This window comes from Myotis davidii, unplaced genomic scaffold, assembly GCF_000327345.1.
Source record: "Myotis davidii unplaced genomic scaffold, ASM32734v1 scaffold37, whole genome shotgun sequence".
NCBI classification, from domain to species: Eukaryota; Metazoa; Chordata; class Mammalia; order Chiroptera; family Vespertilionidae; genus Myotis; species Myotis davidii.
In genome coordinates, this window is record NW_006289395.1 from 3,868,643 (window position 1) to 3,894,188 (window position 25,546).

Below are 25,546 nucleotides of genomic sequence, written 5' to 3' on the forward strand. Positions count from 1 at the left end.
TGTGGCTATTTCAACAGACACATGAATGATCCTTTCAATAACCTGGCCTCCTTGAACTTTCTCATCCAGTGATTTTATCCCTGCTCTGTCTTAACCATCTCTTCCCAAGACCTTGCATTACCAATAACCATCGCCTCTCTGACCACTGCTCCCCTCTTTCCAGCTCACTCCCACCTATTTCCCACTACTACAAGCCCATGACCTTCCAGCACCTCCAACCCGTTGATCCTGCTGCCTTCCCACTGCCCTTCACCCACACCCGTGCTCTTTGCCCCCTGACCCAGCTTGAGTGCTGGGCTCCATCGTTCTCATCATTCTCTTGCATAAACTCGCAACTAGCGTCTGCCTTGCTTTGTTGCACTGGTTTGGCAAAATGACAACCCTGATGAAACCCAACTCCGCCTACTCCACCCCAGTACCCATAAAGCTGAATGCGGCTTATGAAAAACGAACAGCGTCCACTTTAAACTCAGGACCTGGAATCTCTAGTCAACTTTTATGCTCCCCAGCAGACACCCCGCACATCTATTCTAATTACTTTCTTGCTCTTCTAATCACTATTGCACACTTCCTTTTTTCCCCCTCAAATGTCCAAAAGCTCTTCTCTCAACCTCACTCTGTGATGCTCTTGCTTCTTTCTTGGTTTAAAAATATGGAAAACAATAAAATAAAAATTTCCACAAACTCATATCTACCTCATATGCCAATATCTGTATTCATATACCCTGCCATGCCTTCCGTTGCTGCAGATGGACTGTCTGCTGCCAGCCTTTGCCAACCTTAAAACTAAAACTGCCACTTTTGCTCTAAACCCCATCCACTCTCATCTTGAGGAGGTAGCACCAACAATTCTCCTGTCTCCTGTATTCTTATTTTTCCCTCTCCACTAGATAATTCTCATCAAACAAAATCCTCATTCCTCCCCCTACCTACCATCCCATTTCTATGACCCCCTACATAGCAAAATGTCTAGAATATGAGTATTCTTGTTGTGTCTCATTCTTTTCCTGTTTTATCTCATACTCATTTATCAGGCTTTTACCCTCATACTGCTAAGGAGAGAAAGTAAAGAGCTTGTCAAGCTCACCAATGACCTCCACTAGATTAGATTAAATGGGCATCTATCAGTCCTTTTCCTGCTTGACCTGTGAGCAGGATTTGGCCCAGCTCATGATGACCTTCTCTTGATGGAAGAACTTCCTTCACTTGCTTCCAGGACCCTTGTCCTCTGGTTTCCTCCTGTCGCTGTGGCCATTCCTTCTCAGTTTCCACTGAAGATAACCCCCTCTCCTTTCAACTCTTGAAAATTGAAGACCCCTAGGGCTCATTCCTTGGGCCTCTTCTCAATTCCTTTGGGGTACTCATTTAATTTTAGAGTTTTACAAACCATCTGTATCTGCCACCTCCAAACTTGTTACCTCCAGCCTTTTCTGCTCCTCTTAACTCTCAACTACCATATCCAACTGCTACTCAGTGTCTCCAGTGAGAAGTCCAGTAGATATATAAAATTCGAATGTGTCCAAGCACACATTCCAAACTTCCCCTGAGAACTTACACCACCTTATTCTTCCCCACATGAGTTAATAGCGGCTCCATTCCTCTTGTTGCTCAAGTCCCAAGCTTTGGAGTCATCCTCACTGCTGTTCTCCCCCTTTCCCAGTCCCACAACAAATTCATTAAGAAATCACAGCCCTAACTGGTTTGGCTCAGTGGATAAAGCATCAGCCTGCGGACTCAAGGGTCCCAGGTTCGATTCCAGTCAAGGGCATGTACCTTGGTTGCGGGCACATCCCCATTAGAATCAGAGCAATTCTTACTAATTCCTCCACTCCCCCCTGTGCCAAGCCACTGTCTTCTGTATTATAGGAATAACTTGCTTATCTCTTTTTTCACTTTAGCCCCCTAGAGTCTAGGTTCAACACAGCAGCTGGAGTGATCCTACTGAAAAAAGATCATATCACTCCTTTGTTCAAAACCCTTCAATGATTTCCATTTCTCTGAGAGTAAAAATCAAAATTCTACAGGCAGGGCTGCATGTAACTTGACCCCCTTTACTCCCCCCTACTCTTCTTACTTTGTTCCAGCTTCTACTGCTCCTTGATCCTTCCAGGCATACTCCCACCTTAAGGCTTTTGCATTGTCTGTTCCTTCTAACCACTTGCCCCAAGAATATACATAGCACTTTCATCTCCAGTCTTTGTTCAGATGTTACCTTCTCAATGATGCCTCAACCAATCTCTCCATTTGCAATTGCAACCCCTCCATCCCACATCCCTGATCCTCCTCACCTACTTCCCCACCACCACCCCCCATGCAGAACTTATTGTGACTTCTCCACTAGAATATAAACTTTGTGAGGTCAATAATCTTTTCATGTTTTGTTCACTGGTATGTCTTTCTAGCACCTAAAACAGTACTAACACATAGTAAATGCTCCATAAATATTCATTGAATAAGTGAATGAGTTGCTTTTAATTTCATAGAAAGTTCACATTCATTATCTTCCTATCACTCAAAGCCCTCCAAAGTCCAACTCAAACCCATCTACCACTTTCTCTTGAGACAGAAATGCGTTCAGTTTTTCTATGAACATCCTATATGCCAGATTCAAGAGGGGATTGTATGTATATAAAGATCAAATAAGATACAGTACCTGCCTTTGAGAGCTTAGAAAAATTCTTGTTTATATTCTCTCCCCTCTATTATTTATCCTTTCTCCTCTAGGTCCAAAGAGTCCTTTCTCAACATGAATGTGAGAAGAGCTCAGTTTGTGACATTTTATGCCTTGGAACCCTCTGTTCACCTGTGACTATAACATCTCAGCTCAATGATTACTTTCAGACAGACCAGACAAAGATCCTCCTCTTAGATGCCACATGTTAGATCCATGTGTCCTGTTTTATGGCCACGCAGAATTGTTGGTCACATAGAGAGCCCAACCAATCATAACTCCATGTTTACTCTTCATTATTTACTTAACAGTTCCTACTCACATTCCTGGATTTTCTGTTTTTCTTTATAGCATTCCCTTTCCATTAGAGTGAGCGTTTGACTGACAGTTTCCTAGGGAGATGTATTAATGACAACTTTTTAAGTTGCTAGTGATAGAAAACTCCATTTAAACTAGTTCCAAATGTTCAAGAGCAGGAGCTCAAATGATATCACAGGCCTTGGCCTTTCTCCTTCTGTAAACTCCCTCTTCTCCAGATTGACCCTGTCCAAAGGCTCCACGGGGTAGCCTGATGGCCACTCGTAGAAAAGAGAGCTCTCTCTTCCTCCAAAGTTCAGATAGGAGACTCGGCCTGACTCTCATTGGTTCAGATTTACTTACAGTCTTCACCTCTGGGTCTGCAGATGGGAACCAAAAGAAGAGGAACTATTTTGGGGTGTCAAAAATTAACTAATGTTCACCCTCCAGACAGCTTCGGGATGCTCACCTTTGCTTTACTAGTACTTTTTAAGATGCCGCCTCCCCCACAGGAGACAGATGGTCACCTTCACCTGCATTTGTCCTATGCTTTGCCTCTGGCCTTTGTGACTGCTTTAATCACCTCTTATTCACCCTGTTGATTAGGTAGGGACTCCTGCCCTAGGGTGATGGGACGGTTCAAATGAGACTGACAGCAGTTTATTAGTCACCTACACTCACAGCTCACAGGAGGAGGGCACCTGCCACACAGGGCCACATGGGGGTTGCCCTTGGGAACAGAACGAACAACCAGGTGCCGGGGTTCTTCTTCCAGCATCTAGAAGGGTTCTGGAATCTGGAGATATGGGGGTTGCCCTTGGGAACAGAGCGAACAACCAGGTGCCGGGGTTCTTGTTCCATCATCTAGAAGGGTTCTGGAATCTGGAGAAGGAGTCCAGAAATTAAATATAATTTTGAAAGGCATTTGGGAGTCAGAGGAGCCTAGTTTTAAAGGCAACTAAGATCTAAGTCAGCCGTGGGCAAACTACGACCCCGGCCCGTTTGAAATGAATAAAACTATTGAAAAAAAGACCGTACCCTTTTATGTAATGATGTTTACTTTGAATTTATATTAGTTCACACAAACACTCCATCCATGCTTTTGTTCCGGCCCTCCGGTCCAGTTTAAGAACCCATTGTGGCCCTCGAGTCAAAAAGTTTGCCCACCCCTGATCTAAGTTCTCCTTCTCTCAGGACCCCATGCTTTTTATTAACACAATTTGTCCTGAGGCCAGGCAGAGATATACACTTCAAAGGGTCAGGGTTTCTTATACAGAGTCCATTGTCAGAATGGGGGAATTAGCCTACGGCTGTTCAGGTGTTTGGCCAGTAGGAGGCAATAACATGTAGATTAAGATGCCCTGAGCTGTCCGATAGAAAACAATCAGTTTACTATATCCTTTTCAGGTTTGGGGAAATGCCATCAGCCATTCCAAGATTCAGCCCTGCTGTCATGCTGGAATTGGCTTCCGGCAACCAGGGGCTGTGGGAGGCAAGCTTTGTGCTATCAAGAGTGCATGGTTCCCAGTGGCTCTGGTGGGAGGATGCAATTGGCTTGTTTGAATGATTCCGCTGGCCGGCAGAGACCTGGAGCCCTGGTCCCCTTGGTAAGGAGGACTGTTAGACGGGTGGTTATGTAGGACGAGTAGGAAAGGAAACTTGGGACATAGGCTGTTCGAGGCTCTCCTGATTGTATCAGGTGTCAAGGCAGTACCTAATGTTAGTTCTTAATATTAGGCCTTACAGCACAGTGGCTTGCAAAAGGGGAGTATAGATTTTTAGGCCTTTCTAAGAATAGTCTTTCTCTAAGGCCTCAGAAGGAGAACGCCTGCCTTTCTTTCCTGTGTGCCTCTGTTGCAGGTCGTGATCCCCATCTTGGTCAATGGGAAGAACCACGTGGACTGGCCCCCTGTGGTATGTCAAGACGTCCAGCGACACGCCCACAGCCTCCAGTGTGACCTCATGGTTCTCCTTGAGCAAGTGAGGGGGAAGACTTTGCTGCCTCTTCCCGTAGGCTCAGAAAACATGGAGTTTGTGGATTCTGAGGGTGAGACCATGTAAGTGCCATCAGCCTGGGCATATGGGCCTCAGATACGGGAGATACTGGGTTATCTGAATGATTTCTTTATGACTTTTCTGTTCCTGACTCTGCACAGGTCCTTATTCTGCTGTTTGTCAACATCCTCAGACTGTGTGTTCTATGCTGATTACCACCCTTGCCCCAGTCCCTCAGCCTGAAGTCTTTTAAAGCTATCACAGCATTATGGCCATTTTCCGTCCAGAATCATTCCAGGGCTGAGAGCAGCCACAGAGATGTCAGTATTTTGCTTGTGGGGACAGTGTCTCATCATTGGCAAGGGCCCAGGTCCGGCCTGGGAGAGAGCCACGCACTTCCCAGCATTCACCCAGCACATGACATCATAGAACTAACTCAGACCCTCCTCCCCCAGCAGCCAGAGACTTTCCTCAGGTCCTGGGGATGTTTTCCAAAAGAAACAAATCTGGCTTTGTTGGAGTGTGGAGTCCAGGCCTCCTGTGCCTGGATGGCATCAGAACCCCGGCCTCGTCCCCTTTAAGGAGTTATATTTGCCATGTTCGTTTATTCTGTGTACCATGCCAGCTGCAAGCTTTCTTTGCTTCTGTTCCATGGGGATTTTCCTTTTTCATTCAAGCCAGGCTGTGTATCTAAATGATATATTTTGTTATATCCTACCCAAGATTTATTGGTGGTTTATTTTATTTTTTTATTTTTTATTTTTTTGCGGGGGCAGGGCGGGGGCGACTCCTAACACGGTGGAGGGAATTCCTCAAACACAGGTGAGAATTTCATTTGCTGGTTCACTAAAATAAAAATACCCATGACAATTTCATTTTAAGCCATTGTTGGTAGTAGTAAGGAAGTCATCTTTTTGATGTTTTGGATTCTAATATTAAAATGTTTTGTTGGTTTAACACAGCAACATGGATGGATGGATGGACAACCATGACAGAATCCGCCATGTCTGTCATTTCTCTGAATGCCTGACATAAAATGGCAATAGCTATGAAGCAAGGTTACATGGAACTTAACGCAAAGCTCTGGGTCCTAGTTTTTAAAACAGGCTCTGCCACCTATGGGCCAGACCACTCGGAAGCAATCATTCAATCTCTCCCAGCCTCAGTTTTCCCATTTGTAGACTGGAGATGGCCTCAGCACCTGCCTCATACTCAGAGTTCTTATGAGATGGCAGCTCTAAAGCTCTTAGGACAGCGCAAAGCACAGAATAGTGCTTAATGAATGGGAGCTACTACGACCACATAAGAGAGACCTGAGATTGAGGATTGGCCAGGAATCAAAATGCAAGCTGATAACCGTGATTACTAGATATGCACCTTTCAGGAGGATCTGGGGGTAGGGGGTTATAATGAGAGCCGAAGTGGGCAACTTCCAAGTTGGATGACCTCCATCAAAGAAGATGGGCAAATCTCCAAATGCCAACTGGCCACAGGTGCCTGAGACTAAAGTATTTGTGGCAACAGGCACCTTCCTGCATGAGCTTAGATGGCCCTAATGCCAGAGTTTCCCAATGTATTACTGTCATTGTTGTGTATTTAGAGCCCATGGTTTGATCTGAAGAATAAGTAATGCAAGAGATGGCAATGTACTTTATAATGAGTTTTTGCTATTGGAAGTAATTTGCTACATATACAGTTTGAAGCAATTTCCCAGTTAACCTGAAAACTTACTGTAGTTTAATAAAAATACTCCATTTTCATAATAAAAGTACAAATTACCATTTTCCTGTTCCTTTTATATTTGAACATAACATTCAGTGTATGTGTATATGATCATTATTGAGTTTATCTCCCTTAGTTCAAACTTGATAATTTCCCAAAAGGATGGGTCATATTTCAGGAAGATGAGTATCTTCCCCCTTTAATACCTTCTGTAATCACTTGTGACTATCAATGCTCAGCAAATATGAATTTGATTAAATTAAGTGGAGGTGTTTTCTGAGATGAAAATGTGAATGATATACTCCCTTTCTTTGTCACTTGGGTCTTGGGCTCTTGGCATGAACAATTTTCATTTAAGACTTAGTGAGAAGGCAAACCAAAATATATATTTTTATTTTTAATGCCTTCCAAAGTACTCCTGGTTTGATTACTAAAAAGATATATGAAGCAGAATGCTTGGAAGTCCCATTCTTTGCTGGGAAAGTGAGGACAAAGTGAAGTTAATTTTGGTGTTCAGATGACTGATGGTTTGCCTTGTGGAGGAGGAAGTAACCTATTTCCTCTTGATGCAGAAGTCAGAACTAAGATTAAAATGAGGACATCAGAGGGAGGTAGATGTGTTCAGTGTAGAGACCCACTTTCTCCCAGGGAGGACTGATCACTGAGTAATGCCCTGCTTGTCAAGCTGGGAGGCTGCTGACTTTAGTGGGATTCAAGCAAGGGTTGGGTGGTCATACGAATGTTTTCTGTCCAATGTATTTCTGTATTGACAGAATTTAAAATTCTTAAACTAGCCTTCCGAGTGCTGGTGGGCCCTGTCTTATATAATTGTGTATGCATGTATGCATAAATAAACATTTGTCTGGGGAGAGGACATGTGCTCCTAATTGAGTACCCATCAATCTATTGTCCAACATGCTGGTGGGCCCTGTCTTGCATAATTGTGTATGCATGCATGCATAAATAAGCATTTTGTCTGGGGAGAGGACATGTGTTCCTAATTGAGTACCCATCAATCTATTGTCCAACAAGCGATAAGGATGCCTGGACTAGATGGAATTCCCCACCTGTTTTTAAAAAATTTGGCATTTTGTTTGCGGGTCACCTAGCCTTGTTATTTCCGATGTTTCAGGAGATTTATTGTGCCTTTCACAGCTTGGATTCCATGGATAAGTCTGTCATCTATGCCATTGAGTCTGCAGTGATCCAGTGGAGTCGCCAGGTGCAGGCGGTCCTCAACAAGGAGTCTTCCCAGCCACTCTTCCAAGGAGAAAACCCCACCCCCTGGGTGGAGTTGGAGTTCTGGAAGAGCAGGTAGGCACATGCTCAAACCTTGGCGAGCAGGTAGACGTCTTACAGAGGATGATGGTCTGCGGGAGCCAGCCATGGGATCTGGTCCCACCTCCATGTGTTTCTCATCTCCCCTAGAGCAGACAGCTCAGTGTCGTCTGGGTCATACAGGTTTTCTGTGCTCCAGAAGATGTACCCTTTCCTTAAGGTTCAATAGTTGCCCCTTCTTTTATGAGCTGTAGTCAGTATACCTTCTGACATTTCTTCAAAGGTTTTTTCACCCACATGTAAAATTAACTCTCTTTTATGTGTATTTTTACCTGTGTACTCCTTTCTCCTTGGGTAGTCAAGGCTATATACACACACTTTTTGTAAGAATCTGAAGAAAAAGAGGGGTTTTGACAGTTGGCTGCAGAATAGCCTCTCGTAGGTCCCAGCCAATCGTTAGCAGGCCTAGAAAGCCCATCGTCCACTGCGTGCCAGCTCCACAGTCCCCGAAAGACCTAATTATTGCTCCTGCTGATTCCCGCTCTACCTTCCCATTTCCTTGTTCCTATTCATCATTGTGCTGATTAATCTTTTACTCAAAAGGAGACAGATGTTTGAAGCAGATGTCCCTGTCCTATTGAGTGGGGAGTGTCCATATCACATGACCAGGTATGGTGCCCTGTTGGTGCCACCATGCTGAGATGTCCTGTGCTCTCGCCTGGTTTCTGTTGGGAGAAATGGTTTCTGACCATTCTGCTGACCTGCCTCAGGCCCTGCTCCAGCAGCCTCACTCTGACACACCTCTCCCCCCTTCCCCCCACACCTCGCTGCAAGAGCTGATGACCTCCAGCTGCCAAGTTCTGGAGCCACCAGATGTTCACAGCAGGTTCCCCCGCTGTTGCCTCTCCGAGCTGCCCCTTTGAACTATGTTCCCCGCTCAGGCGTTTGCCCTCGCTGTCCTGGGAACAGATGCCCTGGCCGCTTGGGCAGGAGCCAGCCTCTGGGGGAGCACCCCGAGCAGCGCTGCTCTCTGTCTGGGGGTGGGTGGTCACAGTGGGACTGAGTTTCCCCTTGCTCACCTGGACTCCCCTCCTCCGTGGCGTTGCAGGTCTGAGGACCTGGAATACATTTATGATCAACTAAGAACGATAAAGGTGAGGGGCATGGCGGGGCTCCTGGACAAGCTTCAGAGCAGCTACTTCCCAACCTTCCAAGCCATGTGCAGAGATGTCACAGCAGGTGAGGCGCAGCAAGTATTTTCCTAAAAGCGTTTACCTTGAATGTTTTATTTAGTGCCGAACTATCTTCTCTCTCTGATTTCAGCAGCTTCAAGTCCTCACGACCCTCAACCTGACACAACTTAGTGTGACAATGCCAGATCTAGAAGCAGGACAGCAGCGACCTATTTCCACCACTCTGTGACCTGGGGAATGACACCTAACCCCCCTGGGCTTTAGTGAGTGCCGTGATATCGTGCACACACTTCCTGCCCACTGTCTCGGGCGGCCGTGAGGGAGCAGAGATGGAAGGGTTTTGCTGACTGTGCCACACTGTACAATGCATGTTGTTATCTCTCACCTCTGGGGTTCAGGCCCCTTCGCCCTGGCCCCCGGAGAAGTCTTTGTTCCACTGCTGGCTCCATTCTGCTTTTTCCATTCCTACTGTCAGAGGGACTGCAATTTCCTGGCCGTCTGAGCACCAGGCAGGATTGGCCCTTGTCAAAATTGCAGAGCCAGCAAATTCTATAATTAGAAGCAGGTAAATTTTTTCCGGGCACTTTGCTTCTTTCCTTTCTCTTCCCAGACCTCCTCCTACCTCTTCAGTCTTGTAGGTCAGAATGTGCTTTGAAAGGTATTCGCAGTTTCACGTGATTTACGCTGAATCCAAGCAGTGACTTTCAAACATCTTTTTCTCTACCAGCGCTCTTTCTCTAAAGACAACTTTCTTTGTAAGTCCAAAACATAGAACTAATTAAGGCGTATTTGCTCCGTTAAAGAGGGGCGTGTCCTGTGTCCATAGCGCAGTGTGGAACCCTCACCCCACTTTCTCCTCATGATGTGGGGTTTGGAAACCGCTCAGCCCAGGAAGGGAAGTTCCAGTGGTGGAGTTTCTGACATGTGCCCTGTAGCAGAGAAGAACTGGCAAAAGTAGCTTGTCTTTGAGGTCCCTCTGCACCCTAAAATGTTACCCCGGAGTCTGCCCTGCAGCACATAGAGTTGCCTGGGAACAGGTACCGCTTCAGCTGATTGCTTCACTGAGAGATTTGTGTCCCAGAGGAATTAATTGTTGTTCCCAATTTAAGTTCAAGACAAATGGTACAGGTGTCCCTCAAAAGGGGCTTGTGTGCCACTATTGGAATGAACAATTATTGTAGGAGATATATGGACAGGCATATATAAAATGTGTTAGAGGTAACTGTTCTTGGTGATAGCAGTTTTCCATATATGTTAGTGATTTGAAGTTTTCATTTTATATGATTTTATTTAGGTTAAAATAGGAGTCAACTCAGAAAACATTTGAGTAAATACTACAGGTCATATGCAGACATGACAAATATCATAAGGGAGCTATGCAAATGACTGTAATTTGGGCTCTGAAATCAAACAACGTGCAGTAAAGTTATATTTATGAGTTGGTTATTTTGAGCTCCAAATATATTTTTCACATTAATAGATTCATAGACTATGATCGTTCACATTAGTCTTTGTTATAAAAGATTTGCTTCCCCATGTCAGCTTCAAAAAGTTATTTGTAGTAGAGTATATAATGACAAAGAAAGGAAATTAGAAAAAATGCAAGTTATAGTAAACACTGCTATAAAAATAAAAATCCTTGAAATATATAACTCAATTCAGATGATGGAAGGAAAGAGCTTTTGGTTAGAGGAGTTAGGTGGAGACTTGGTCAGAAATTTTGGTGGGATCTCTGAAAAATAATATTTTAGGGTCATTTGATGTGTATTATTCCTATTAGTCAGATCAGGGGTTTGCATTGGCTCACTGATGGACTGAAGAGAGGAGAGGAGAGGAAATATTTCTGAATTGGTGGGTATGAATTGGAAAAGAGTGGCAAATAAAGAAGGAGGGCAAAGGAATGTAGGAAAATGTGTGGGAACAAGGTTGTCTGAAGTGGAATTGATTGGACAATGGAGAACCGTGGAAAACGGGAGGCAACAGTATCATGGAGGGGAAAGAACAAGAAAAATATAGACTAATAGGGAGTTCTCATCAGCCTTCTCCCGGCTCTCCTGGTGTAGGAAGTTCAGATCCTTCTCTTCCCAGGCACCAGGGCTCCAACTTGGTGGCTCTGAGCTCCAGGCAGGGAGGGTGACTCTCTCGTTCCTTCCAGCTCTGATGGAGGCGAAGGACATCCACACGCACCTGATGCCGCTCCGCCGCCACCTGGAAGCCCTCGAGGCCGTGGAGTTCCCGGAGGTGAAGCCGAAGCTGCGGCCTCTGCTCCACGTGGTCTGTCTGATTTGGGCCACGTGCAAGTCCTACTGCTCCCCGGGGCGGCTCACTGTGCTGCTCCAGGAGATCTGCAACCTTCTCATCCAGCAGGTTGGTCCCCCCAGGGTCCCCATGGACTCTCCCTGGCGGCTGGGTGGCATGGAGTCACAGAGAAGAGTAAATGGGCATTTTTCAGGGCAGGGAAACAATTATGACCCACAGGGTTCTCCCACTTGAGTTATTTTACTAATCACAAGCCAGCAACACCGACATTTTCAGTAGTGCTGCAACCCGGTCTTCCTTTCCCTCTGCCCAAAGCCTGCGGTCTGCTGAAGGGCAGGGGTGGTGAACTTCAGCCTCCTAATGATCTGTTCGCACAGACTGGTATTTATTTCACTTTATTTTTTAAAATATATATATTTTTTTTATTTCAGAGAGGAAAGGAGAGGGAGAGAGAGATAGAAACATCAATGATGAGAATCATTGATCGGCTGCTTCCTGCATGCCCCCTCCTGGGGATTGAACCCGCAATCCAGGCATGTGCCCTTGACCAGAATCAAATCTGGGATCCTTCAGTCCCCAGGCCAATGCTCTATCCACTGAGCCACACCAGGCTGGGACCAGACTGATATTAAGTCAGTAGTGAAGCCCAACAGTTAGGAATGTCATCTCTGGTGCCAGACATCTCTGTGCCAAACCTTGTGTCACCACTTGCTAGCGGTGTGTACGTGGCCAAGTTGATCGTCTGCTCTGTGTCTCACTTTCCTCTTTGTGCAGTGGTAACAAGAGAACCATCTCATAGGATAGTGGATGACTATGGGGCTCTGACGTGAGCATGCATGGCTTACAGCATGCCCTGCACATGCTAAGAATATGGTGTCTATTAGCTACAGAGAAGCAGCTTTTATGATCACAAACTGTGTGCTTCACCTTTCTAGGGACCCATGTAGTATCAACCAGGCCAGCATAAGCCCCAAGGAGTGTGTCAGTGATTAGAACGGGAAGCCTTAAGGAGGTGTGGGTGATCTTCCCCCCAGATTGGCTTAATTTCCCTCTAAGGAGCTGTGACCCTGAGGAAACAATGATTGGGTTTAACGAGGAGCTAATAATAACTAACATCTATGAGGCACATTGCAAGTTCCAAATTGCTTTGACCTTTATGATCCTGGTCATTTTCAGATGAACTCTGTGAGGTAGGCAGGGAGAGCCTCATTAAATTATTATTATTATTATTATTATTATTATTATTATTTAAAGATGTGAGTTAAAGCTCCAGGAACTTAACTAAGTCACCAAAGGTCACCCGGCCAAAGACAGGTTGCTTGATCCCTAGACTAGCACTTTTCCGTCACTGCATGTTTGTCAGCCAGGACTCTTTTGGTTGAAAGTGTGAGGAAAGCCCACCAAAAAAGGTAATTTATTGGCTCATGTACCTTGAAAGTCCAAGGTAAGTCTGGCTTCAGCCCTGGCTTACCACAAGGTCATAGTGGTGTCATCAGGACCCAGTTATTTCTGCCCCACCCGCCTTCCCCTCCCCCCCCACACCTGTGATGAAGACGGCTGTCCAACAGCTTCAGCCTCACAGCCTTCCAAGTTCAAGTCTATTAGAGACAGGGAAATAATGATGGTTCAGAGAATTCTTGCACTCAAATTATCTCACCATAGAAAGTCAGAAAGTCACAGAAGAACAGGTGGGAAATAATACCTGCCCAGCCCCAGCTGGCCCCACGAAAGACTCATGGTGTTCCCTTGTCTCTGATTGGTCACTTGCCCATACCGAAGCCAATTGTTGACTCTTTGGCGTGAACCCAGGTCCCAATCCACCTGTGGGACTGAGGGCGGAGTCACATGTTTCCTATAGTGTGCTTCTAAAAAGTACTTGGGCTATTGCTCAGTTCAGAGTTGGAGTTGGCAGAGTTGTGGGATGTCCCGCACTTGCAACCAGGCTTCGTGACACGAATGCTTGCATTCCAGGCCTCCGATTATCTCAGCCCGGAAGACCTCCTGAAAAGCGAGGTGGAAGAAAGTCAGAGAAAACTGCAAGTGGTCGTGGACACCTTGAACTTCTTCAAGCAGGTGTTTCAGGACAGAAGGGAGGATCTCCACACTTACTTCAAGGAGAGCCAGGAAGTCAGGGCGTGGGATTTCCAGTCTTCTTTGGTGTTTGTGCGATTGGATGGCTTCCTGAGACACCTGCTTGTGGTGCAGGTGAGTGTGCCCACCCACCTCCGGCTCCCGGCTCCATGCGGGGATCCAGAAAGCGCATAGGAAAATGACCAACACAGCACGGTGGCCAGCCTTCCTCTGGTTGGAGGAACCCACAATAAGATTCAATACATATTTGGATTGATCATTTGGATCGATCACCAGGTAGCAGTGGTTCTATTAGGAGTTTAGGCAGCTCGAATCATAGACTCATTTAGGAAGAAGGCCCAGGGAATCAGTCAGCTAATTCATTTGATTTTCAAATTGCCCATAATTTTTAAACTTTGTTTCAAATAAACTCTTGCTAAAAAGTTCGATGTGCAAAAGGCAGGTGAGCCAAACTGGATGCAGCTGGCCACTCCCACAAAGCTACTACTTTGAACTTGCCCTTCACTCTTTCACCCCCAGGGTGGCTCCAGAAACTGCATGGCTAGTGAATCCCAGTGTAAAAGAAATGTGACTTTTGCCCAAAGCTGTGTCTTTGCCCAATTCTTTAAAAGTTAATGTGAATATTAGTTTAAGGCCCAGGGTGAGGAGACATGAGCTTTTCCTTTTGATAGTTTTTATCCCCAGAATTTAATATGGTTAACAGGGCTTTTAACACTTTACAGCTCTTATATTTGCTAATTGAACTTTGAGGAAAAGACAGTGGACATAATAAAATAAAATACATGCTTATTCTAAAATTTAAGAAACCCAAGGTCAAGTTCAAGATTAGGAACAACAGCCAAAAAAAAAGACTGAGAAAGAATTGAAGTCCTGTTTCCGGCTATGATTATCAGGGATTTGGGATGATGAGAGGGGATGTGTCTGGAAGAGGCTGTGATGAGTGGCACAAGCTGTGGGATTATGAGGATAAGAGTATGAAATTGAATCTGTTCATTTCACTTCCAAAACATTGATTCAACACTGCCGTTCTCTAGGCATCGAGCCAGGCCCTAGGGATGCGATGATGACTGAAATACAGTTTCGCCCGTAAGAAGCCCTCAGATCAGTAGCCGTAGCACAGGAGAGGGTAGATTCATGGAGGATATCCAAGGAAGCAAGAAAGAGGAACCCCTAATGCAGCAGGGCCTGAGGAAGTAGTAAGAAGAAAAGGAAATAAAGTTTGAAACTGGACTAGGAATTTACGGGGGGCCGGGGGGGTAGGGGAGAGGAGAAGACAAGGAAAAGCATAGAGACAGAGAAAATGTCTTAAGCAAGAAAGCCAGAAGCTAGATCTTATGAAAGGCCCACCTGAAATCCTTCACTGGGACCATGGAGAGTATAAGTCACCGATATCCGGCTTTATCCTAAATGCCTCCTTTTTCTGCAACATTCCTGTCACAGCTTTTGATGCGCAGCCACCCTCCCTTCCCCTCCCCCACGGTGTTCCTCTCACCGTCCATATCTGTCCCTTTGCTGTTGTTTAGCTGAGATGACAGACCTCCAGCTCCCACCTGCCCCAGGCCTGGCTGACCAGGTGGAGTTACTGCCTCACCGCCTGGCAGACCTCCTGCCCTGCGGCAGCCCTGGGGGTGAAGCTGAGCACAGCTGGGAATGACGTGGGGCTGGGGCCTCAGGCAGATGCACGCATGCCAGCGCCGCGCCTCTGCACATAGACGACTGTTCTGACATTAGGGCCCGAGTCTGCGGGTCTGTCCAGTAAATGCACAAGCCAGGGCCACAGTCTCCGGGAGCCACTGCCCTCACATGGCCGGCTCTTGGCTGCTTGTCCTTTCTGGATCAAGGGCGCAGATGCAGGTGGGTGAACGGCAGTTGCCCCCTGTAATCAGAGGATGACCCGAATGTCTCCATGCTCAGTCTTCCTGCTCCCTTCAGTCCCAGCTCTTCCTCATTTACTTCTTTGCTCTTACGGCAAAGTCTACTATTTCTTTTCTTTACTGCTTTCCTTTTCTCCTTTCTTTTTCCCCTCCCTTCCCTTTCCACTTGTCTCCCTTCTCTGTTTTCCAAGCCCTCTCTTTTTGGGTTTCCTTTAGCTCCTTGTTCACCCTGAATTTCCATGATTTCCCGTGGCTGCCCCTTCCCCCTGTCGTAGTATTTCCTCTCCTCTTTCTTTTTCATCTTTGAGTCATTTGCTCAGCCCCAGCCCCTTGGCCTCTGGCTCCCCCACCTCCTCCTACTCAGCTCAGTGCAGCGGGACGCAGGCTATCGATCATCTCCAAGCAGATTTCATGTAGCCCTTTAGTTAACATTCTGTGTACCTCCGTGATCGATGCCTGTTTGAAACGGGATTAATCTGCTGCTCTCCAGAAAGAATTAGCATGAACCGAGCCGTATTCATCTTGCTGTTCTAATACAGTATTGGCCACTGAGACGTGGGTAGCTGCAATTAATAAATACACTAAGCTAAGTTAATAAAATGACATCTGCGTGCTCACATCCAGAGTTATGCTGTGAAGGACTGGTTTTAATCTCCATCATTCTCTCACATTTCCCCCTCTGATTTGTGTTGCTTTTTTTTGCACAAGAAAGTTTCATTGTGCAGATTGACTCTTCCCCTCTGGGTGCCTGTTAAAATGAAGGTGGGCTGAGCTGGTGTGTGTGTGTGTGTGTGTGTGTGTGTGGTGTATTGCTGAGCAGTTGTCAGCAGCTTGCAGCATGCGGAGTATAATTGCATTCTCTGGATACCACCATCCTCCTCACCACCACCACGACCGAGCTGACCTCTTAGAGAGCTAAGCCCTGAGCAGGGAAAGGGAGAGTAGAAATGTTTCGAGAGCCTATATCATGCCAGAGCCTGCACCCTCACAATCATAAGATCAAGGCATCAGGACCCCTCCAGTAACCCAGGAGCACAGTGAGGCATTGCCCATCGCCACACGCTCGGAGAGGTTCGGCTGGGATTCATACTCGGGCATATGGTTCCAAGAATTGCCCTTTTATCCAATGTGGATATCTCCCAGGGGGTCCTGGAGCTCTGCTTCCCTCCATCTCCCATTCTGAGGGTCCACAGTGGTTCTGTGGCTTTATTCTGCCATATCCACTCTCTTCTGTCTTTGCACACTCTGTATTCACCACATGATTGTCAGGCCGTTCTTCTAAATAAGTCATTTGGGTAAAACTGTAATTCACATTCCAGGGAAGGGGCATATTGGACTTTACGATTTACTAAGGAAACCCCAAAAGTACATAAAATCTTTCTAATTTGAACAAACAGCCAAAAATCAGAGGGGAAGAGAGTCTTTCAGCTGCCTCTTAACTCCTGCCCTCACCCTGTCTTCCCGCTGGGGGCCCCAGCTCACACAACACACACCAAATGTATGCACACTGTGTACATGTACAGTATACACACTGCACATGCAACACATGCACTGCACATACATACATTGCACACATACATACTGCACACACAGCACATGTACACACACAGTAGACACATGGCACAGGCGCACACACACAGTACAGACACTGCACAGTCACATTCCACACAAATACCACACATATAATACACATTGATATCATACAACTTACATACACTGCATATACATATGTACATACTGTGCACACAGCACATGTATACACACAGTAGACACATAGCACAGGCGCACACACACTGCACAGTCACATTCCACACAAATACTACATATATAATACACATTGACATCATACAACTTACATACACTGCATATACATATGCAACATGCACACACACAATACACACAACACACACCTAGCCCCCAAACACACCATATCCACACCCCCTCATGCACCTCCCCAAACTGAGCCCATGTTTGTGCCATAAGACTGTCGGTGCTGCAGAGCCCTGTGCTTCTGCCTGCAGCCTCTCCCCTCCACACAGCGCAGGAAGTAAGAGCTGGAGAGAGCCCTCATCTCTCTCACTCTGCCATGTCTGCAAAGCTGCGATTTACTGGAGGCAGAGCGACTTCCTGCTGGGGCTTCATGCCAGGTGATTAGCAGGGAGAGGTGGTAAGCGGCCCTAATACACGCCTCCCTGCTCCTCCTGCACCCGGTCCCTCTGCCTCCTCGCAGGCCTAATTGGGCAGGCTTCCCTTTCAGCCCTCCCGAGCATGCGGTCACTAGGAGACCACTCGCTGCATAAGGGCGGCCGCTGTCGTCAGGTAGAGAAAACAGCCTCTTCCACAATGACCTTTTGAGACTTTCATCTGTGAATGTCTGCTTTGTGCTCTTCCTTAATGAATTCTGAAGACATTTCTTTTAAGATAGGTGGGGTGACCTTTCCTTCAAGGATGGGCTTGTGTCTGTGAGACCTGCCATTATCTCGAGCGTGGCTCTCCCCCTCAGGGCCAGAGCCACCGGAGGCCTCTCCCACCTTCCATCAAAGTGCACAGGTTTCCCGAGAATAGGACCCAGTCAGCCCAGCCAGCAGCCTGGTCCAGGCCCTGTGTGCTACCTGGAGAGAGCACCTGTGCACCAGCCATTACACGTCCCTTATCCAGCAACCTGAGCTATGACATCAGGGTCACCATAACTAATTACAGTGGCTACCCTTCATTCAAGTTCTACCAGGGCATGGTCCACGTGACTCCAGAACCCCACAGCCAGTTAGGTATTGGGGAACGCTTATGTAGGTTAGGGAGTGAGGCTTAAAAAAGTTGTGTCTTGCTTTAGTAGTTACATGGCTACTAAATGACAGGCCAGGGCTATGTGAACCCAGCATTTTGGACCCTGTCCTAGGCTTTACCCCTGATGCTGCATATTCTCCCCCTGAACTTGACCCTTTCAGCCTGAATATGACATAACGAACTTCATGTGTTTACTACTGTGATGAAAGAATGGGTAGTTAAAAATGATCATTTAAACCTCTTATTTGTTTAACTTGCCTTTTATCTGTCTGGTGAGACCTTTAAATAAATGGTGAAAAGAGCTACATTGAAATGTTTTATGAATCAAAGATATAGTCACAGTCAGTGTGATAAATACGTTTCTATGACTGCAAGACAGTTCCTGCCAGATCAGGAACCTGCTCTAATCCTCTGACACCAAATATCTAAAATCCACCAAGATGGAAAGCTCAATCCCTCTCTTAGCAGCCCATTCTATAGTTGGACTTTTCTAAGCATTAGATGGTTTTGTTTTATTGAGAGAAATAACATGAAATTGCCATTTTCTCTAGGGAAAACATAAGACATTTTAGAAGTTCAACTTGCTAGTTGAGGACAAATCTGCTCTTTGTGCTCATTTGCCTTCGATCTGCCCCTAGAGCAGGACCATCAGGTTCTGCATCGCACTTGATCAAGGCCCTGCGAGCATTTAAAGACGCTGGTCAGCCTTGCTTTGTAACTCTCCTTTCTTGTCTAATTTTCTCAATTGCTTCTGCGTTCATATTTCTTAGATTCTCCTTCTCCTGGAGGGGCTGTAGGTAAGTCAAAAGCCAAAAGTCATATATTCATTCATTTAACAAATATTTCTCAACATCTGAAGATAATGGGTACCTGTGGGCATTTACAACCCACTGAGAAAGATGCACAAAATAAAAAAAAATAATATAATGCCAAGTAGCATATTATAATTCCAAAGGGTGACGAAAACTCTGAAGAAAGCTTATGAAGGGTAAGGGGAGAAAGATTAGGGAGAATGGTAGAGTGAAAATTGGGGGTCTCTTAATAGGGAAGTAAGAATAGGTCTGAGACTTTGAACTCCAAAAAATGTGTTGCCTATCATGTGTTTGCTAAATTAAGCAATGTAAATATTCATTATTTTTGGTGATCAGAGTTTTTGTAGAAAACAGAATGATTAAATATTTATCTAATGTCTGTCATGAAATACCTTCATGACCATCCAAGATCATACTTCAAGTATTCTTGAGAAATAAAATAGTGTAACAAAATTATAATCTAGTTTTCTGATGCAATCAAACATATCACGATGCATCAGTCTTTTAAAATGGTTAGAGGATATTTCCTAAATATTGGAATTGACATCTACAGAATTGTGAAAAATGGGTACCCAGGTGACATTCCACAGCACAAATATGCTTCTCCTATAGCACTGACATGTAAATAACATTCAAGTCCATTTCATTTAAGTCCCATTCATTTCTGTTTCCCCCCAGTGCATAGAGTTGAAGGTGTTTTAAAATGAAGGCTGCCCCCGCTGCCCCGCCTTTGCTGGCAAGACCCCTGCTTCTGGGGCAGGCCTTTCTTTCCGTGGTTGGTTCTTGCCTCTTCTCTCCTCTCCCACTTCGGCTGCTTGCTGACAGCTGTGCCTGAGCACAGGTGAGCAGGAAAAGGTTGCTAGATGCTGGCAATGTGGAGAAAGTCAGACTGCTCACCACTTCCCAATGCCTGTTACTGCTGCTGGACTGGGTGTCCCGGCGAGAGAAAGGAGCTGGGCCGCCCCCTTCCAGCCTGATGGGTCAACCCGGAGCAGTGGCCATTGGCCGTGGGAATTTCCTAGAGTGGACAGGACCTGCCGGATTTTCAACATCATGACGTAGTGCTCCCTCTTGTCTCTCAAGCTTCCTCAGGGTAGAAGACCCCCTGCCAGGGATACACACCAAATGTTTGCCCAAATCACACAAAGGTACTTGTTATCTCCCCTTTCCTGTTGGACAGATGTGCACACAGGCAGGAGGTGGTGATGGGAAAACATCTTGGTTTGAAGGTTTTGTGATTTCAGGCCAGTGTTCATGAGGTCAATACCACCATCTGTCATGTTGGTTGTGTTCTGGAGGCTCCTGTCCTAGCAGAGGCTTCCATGGACCCAGGGGGGCTCCTCCCCAAGGCTCTGGGTTGTGTTGTCCACCTGTCACTCAATTCTGAGCACAGCCGGGGCACTGCCATGTGAACAACAGTGACAGTGACACGCCCTTACTGTGTGTGTACCGGCCTCAGTCCTAAGCCTGCATTGGCTGACTTACCTCCCACTAGTGTTGTCTGTTACAGTTGAAGAAACCCAACACAGAGGTGTCAAGTAGTTGTCCCTGTTGCCCAGTGCTACATGGGCACTGTGTTGCATATGCTGGGCAAGGGCATCGCCATTGATTTCCTTGGCAGTGGTTACTGAGCCCATTGGTGTCTCCTCTGGGCTTGTCCTCAGAACTATTTGAGGGACTTGCTTTCCAGTCAATATCCCCTAAGATAGCTTCATTCCAGAACCAGATGACATGGCCCATTTGAAATTGATTTTTTTAAATTGATTTTTAAAAAATTATAACAATCATGTAAATATTATTATAATTTATTATTTATTAGAAAACACAGAAAAGCTAAAGCATAAAATTGACCTTTTTGTGTGTGTGTGAGTTTTATTTTTCTGTACTTTCTCTCTGCTTCGTTATCAAGTTTAACCAAGTTATGTATATGAACCCAATCTAATAATATGGTTACAACACGAATCAGGCTTCACATTTTCCTAAGCAACCCACCACCCCCATCTGATCTTGCTCTTCCCATCCTCATGTGAGCATTACCCACTGTTGTCATCATCATCATTATTATTTTACCTCTTGTGAATCGTCCCTGTAGGACCTTCTGAAGACGACACTGGACTTTCACAGCCTGCAGAAGGTCGAGTTCAGTGGCATCAGAGGCAACGCCCTGAGTCAGCAGGTCCAGCAAATTGACCACGAATTTCAGGAGATGTGCAGGGTCTTCTCGGAGTCCTGCCACGACTGCCTGGACCCCCAAGGCATGGTAGGGCTTGGAAGGCCAACTTGCAACTTTTGTCTCTTTCTCAGCTGCCTCCAGCCTGTAGGGCCTGGTATTTTACTTGCATTTTCTCTGTTTCCTTTGGCTTTATAGTCCCAGGGGTTGTATGAATGGAGACCTTCTCCTTATTCTTTGTGTCAGGAGAAGGATCAGGGAGGACCTTTTCCAACTGCTGACTGCTCCAAACTGATGGGTTTCAGAGATGCTGAGATGGCTATGGGATGGCTTTGGGCAGCGAGCAGACCAGGCACATCCAGGCAGAATTCTGTTAGTGTCTTGCTTGTGTAGGGTTGGGAGTGGGGGCAGAGCTTCGTTTTTCTGATCAGACTCTGGTTTGCAAGGGAGTATTCAGGGATGAGAGGACAGCCAGACATGCATTTTCATGATTGGACCACAGAGCCCACGCCCTACCCTTGGCCCAGGAGAGCTGAGATCTTAAGTGCAAATCCACAAGAGACAAAAAGAAGAAAGGGGGCCAGGCAGAAATAAGGAATGGAGTTCCCTGAGAAGGGAATGGCTGGTTGCTGGAGAAGGAATCTTAGAGTGAGTGAGTGAAAAGGAGGAAGAAATTAGAGCAGATAATCTGCTCTGAGTGCCTTCAGTTGCCTAGGGAGATCTTAGCAAACCGGAAGAGATTTTGCTTTCTAAGGAAGAATAGGGGGAAATGGCATACTACAAAGAAATAATTACTATTATTTTAACTCTTTTATGAATTGTACCTATAGGATCTTCTGCAGACAACCATGTATTTTCTAAGACAAAACAAATAAAAAAACAGAATTCTATGCACAGGAAAACATACCATTATGTTACTATAGTTGGTTTAGGAAGTAGAACTATACTGATTTTCTACTTACTTTGTCTTTTTATAAGACTATGAATTACTATTGCAAAGCAATAATAACAAATAATAATTCCACCAATTAGGGATTTCAGTTACAAAATTTCTCTGAAAATTCCTACAGTCTTTGCCAGATAAAATATAATAATTGGGACACATACTAAAAATAAATTCATTGTTTATCCAAAGTTTAAATTTAAATGCATAGCCTATATTTTTATTTGCTAAATTTGGCAACCTTAGAAATAATGGCTAGTTGTTGTCTTAATGAATTAAAATGTACTTAGAAGAAATAGTGTGTATTAGTTTAATTAGCTTACTTCCCTCCTAATGGCTAGATTAGTTTGGTTACACTAATTAAACAGGATTTAGATTTGGGAGAGGAAGGAAAGTAGGAGGTATGATGGTAGCCCTATTGCTGGGGTTGTTGCTGTTGAGGTGGCTTTTGGGGTGGCATGAGCTGGCACTGTGGTTGATAGAGAAGGGGCTTCTGATGGTGAAAGAGGAGGCACAAAAATAGAATGAACAGGTGCCAACCTCACAATTTGACTCACTCTACCAGTTTGCCTAGGGCAGTAGTCGGCAAACTCATTAGTCAACAGAGCCAAATATCAACAGTACAACGATTGAAATTTCTTTTGAGAGCCACATTTTTTAAACTTAAACTATATAGGTAAATACATTGTTATTAACTTAATTAGGTTGCTCCTAAGGCTTAGGAAGAGCCACACTCAAGGGGCCAAAGAGCCGCATGTGGCTTGCGAGCCGCAGTTTGCCGACCGCTGGCCTAGGGAAAAAAAAAATGCAGCAGACATGGGGTAACTGTATGTCTACATGGATGAAGACTAAGTCATGCCAAGGTGAATTTTGGGAAATGAAAATAAATTCTTGGTCTCATGATTCAAGTGCAAAGATTAGTAGTAGAGAGCATAGTGGGACTGGCTTTGCAATATCATGATTTTCTATGCCTTTGTGATGTCTCTTCAGGAATTTGAGAATGATGTCTCTAAATTTAACCAGAGAGTAGAAGATCTTGACCGAAGACTGGGGACTATCTTTATTCAAGCCTTTGATGACGCACCTGATTTGGAGCACGCCTTTAAGGTTCGTTCAAGCAGAGAGGGAGCCACCCTATGCTCGATCCTCCCCCACCCTCATCAGCAGAGGGTCGGGATACACTTCCAGCTGTTTGCTCCTGCCGATATGAATTGTTCTTCGTCTAATAGAGAGGGATCATGAGTGCGCTAGGCAAGGGAGTGCGCAGAATTGGACTTCTCAGGTTGGTCACTAATGCTTTTCTGAAAGCATGATTATGTGAAAATACTTTTCAAAAGAGTTTCTCCCCTTGGGTCTGATCAGTAGGGGATCCATTTAAAGTGAAGAGCTCAGCTGTGGTCACTATCCTGAACCCAGGGTTTTGCAATACCATGGCTCTTTAACCCTGCTGTCAGGGTGGTTCGAGCTGAAGCAAACCACTTACCGTAATTGGTTACGGCATTCAAGTACAGTAACTAGAATAAGAAGATATGTGCCCTTGCCCTGTATCGCCAGGATTAGCTGGTACAAGAATATGGAGAAGGTTTAGGATGATGCGTAGCTAAATGGCTGCACAACTGAGAATTCTGAGTTGTGAGACATAAAGACATGACAGATCTGTAAACTATGAAGAGGCCATATCTGTAAAGCCTTAGGGATTAGAACCAGAATTCATCAGTGAAAATGACAAGGAGGCTGATTTTGGCTCAATAAAGGAAAGAGATTTCTGTCAAAACCATTTAAAGATGGAATGGACTTCCTTAAGAAGTGGTTAAGTTTCCAGTCCCTGAAAATGTCCAAGCATAGACTAGAATCCACGCTATTCTGGAATATTGGGTAACCCAAATTGCCAGGCCTCATTAGCCATTGAATCTACCTATCTATATCTATCTATTTACATATAGGTATGTATCTGTTACATAAATCTTATTTTAGAGGTTATAAAATGTACAACCTCTAATAAATACCTGGCATTCCATAACTCACATAGAAAAACTATTAGGATTTCTCTCTTCAAGCATTTGAACTGATCTCAGAAATTAGTCTCTCTGAGAATTTTTTCTTGCTCCTCTCAAATTTTAGCCTTCCAAATTCTCAACACCTAACCTATTTAGCTTCTTCTTTTCCTTCTCTATCTTCAACCTCCTTCTCTGTTTTAGGTCTTTTAAAAATTTTATTATTATTATTTTTTGTTAATCCTCACCCATTTTTTCCATTGATTTTTTTGGAGAGAGTGGAAGGGAGAGGGGGAGAGAGAGAGAAAGAAACATCGATGTGAGAGAGACACACGTCAGTTGGTTGCCTCCTGCATGCTTCCCAACAGATCCGGGAATCAAACCTGCAACCCTTTGGTGTGCAGGGGGGCTGGTGCTCCAACCATTGAGAACACTGGCCAGGGCTAGGTCTTTTTTTAAATAGTGTTTTTAATATAGATCAGCTTAACCTTTCTGACAAATTTAAGTTTTCTCTTTATTTTACCCTTTATCCAGATTCTTACATCCCACAAAGGTCCAATAGATAACTTAGCAGACAGGAATCCTCCTTTAGAAGGCAGTCGATGAATATCCACCTACTAATAACTATTGATCCAGTAGCATAATAACAATTGTTTGACCTTCTTACATTGCTAGGCATATGAAAGAAAGGCCAGGAAAGAAGACTTATGTAACCTTGGAAATATTGAATCTGTGACTTTCTCCTCTTCTTTCTCCATCTCTCCTGCAGCTGCTAGACATAGCAGGCAACCTCCTCGAAAGACCACTGGTAGCACAAGATGCATCTGCTAAGTACCTGATGCTCCTCCAGATGTTTAACAAAGAATTGGATACAGTAAGGACAATCTACAGTCAGCGTGTCCAGGAGGAGGCAGAACTTGGTAGGCTGGTTGCCAGGGATTTGGATGGGGGAGCTCTACTGCTGGGAGGGGTGAAACTCAATCCTCTTGTATATGTTGAATGTCTACTATGGATCTATGTCATTCTCCAATAAAAGCAAGGACAGCTTGTAGATAATCCAGAGAATTTGGCTGATTGTAGAGTCCACTGAGCTGTACATTTCCCTGTATCCGGGGCTGAGGTGGGCAGGGTGGCTCAGAGCAGTGAAGCCTTGACAGCCTGTGGGCAGCTGAGACCTTAGCCGAATAGCTGGGTTGACCCCTGGTCAATGTTGCCACAGTGATTAATCTTCAACATGTCTCAATTCCACGGTAGACTTTTATTTTCCTTTCCTGATCCTTCCAATGCCATAGCAACCATACTCCTGGAGGAAGGAACCAGCAGGAGCCTGACATGGGCGGTACCAACCACAGTGTGATGTCTCCGTTTTTATTGCAATTCTTAGATGCCCTGTCTTACCTGTTTGAAAGTCAAACACAAGTTCAATTCAACTTCACAAACATATCTCGAGTCTTTGCTAAATG

The 25,546-nt window shown here is 45.2% G+C and overlaps 1 protein-coding gene across 1 annotated transcript in view; it reads left to right on the plus strand.

Annotated features, from left to right (window-relative positions):
- The first annotated feature begins 373 nt into the window (after positions 1-373).
- The window catches only part of LOC102760149 (dynein heavy chain 9, axonemal), a 194,745-nt gene continuing 169,572 nt past the window's right edge, over positions 374-25,546 (plus strand). Inside the window, exons 1-9 of the mRNA XM_015562544.1 lie at positions 374-415; positions 4,829-4,948; positions 7,818-7,999; positions 9,072-9,202; positions 11,312-11,523; positions 13,387-13,620; positions 21,069-21,236; positions 23,080-23,196; positions 24,853-25,003. Coding sequence (XP_015418030.1) covers positions 374-415; positions 4,829-4,948; positions 7,818-7,999; positions 9,072-9,202; positions 11,312-11,523; positions 13,387-13,620; positions 21,069-21,236; positions 23,080-23,196; positions 24,853-25,003 — 1,357 coding nt within the window. The remainder of the gene's footprint in view (positions 416-4,828; positions 4,949-7,817; positions 8,000-9,071; positions 9,203-11,311; positions 11,524-13,386; positions 13,621-21,068; positions 21,237-23,079; positions 23,197-24,852; positions 25,004-25,546) is intronic.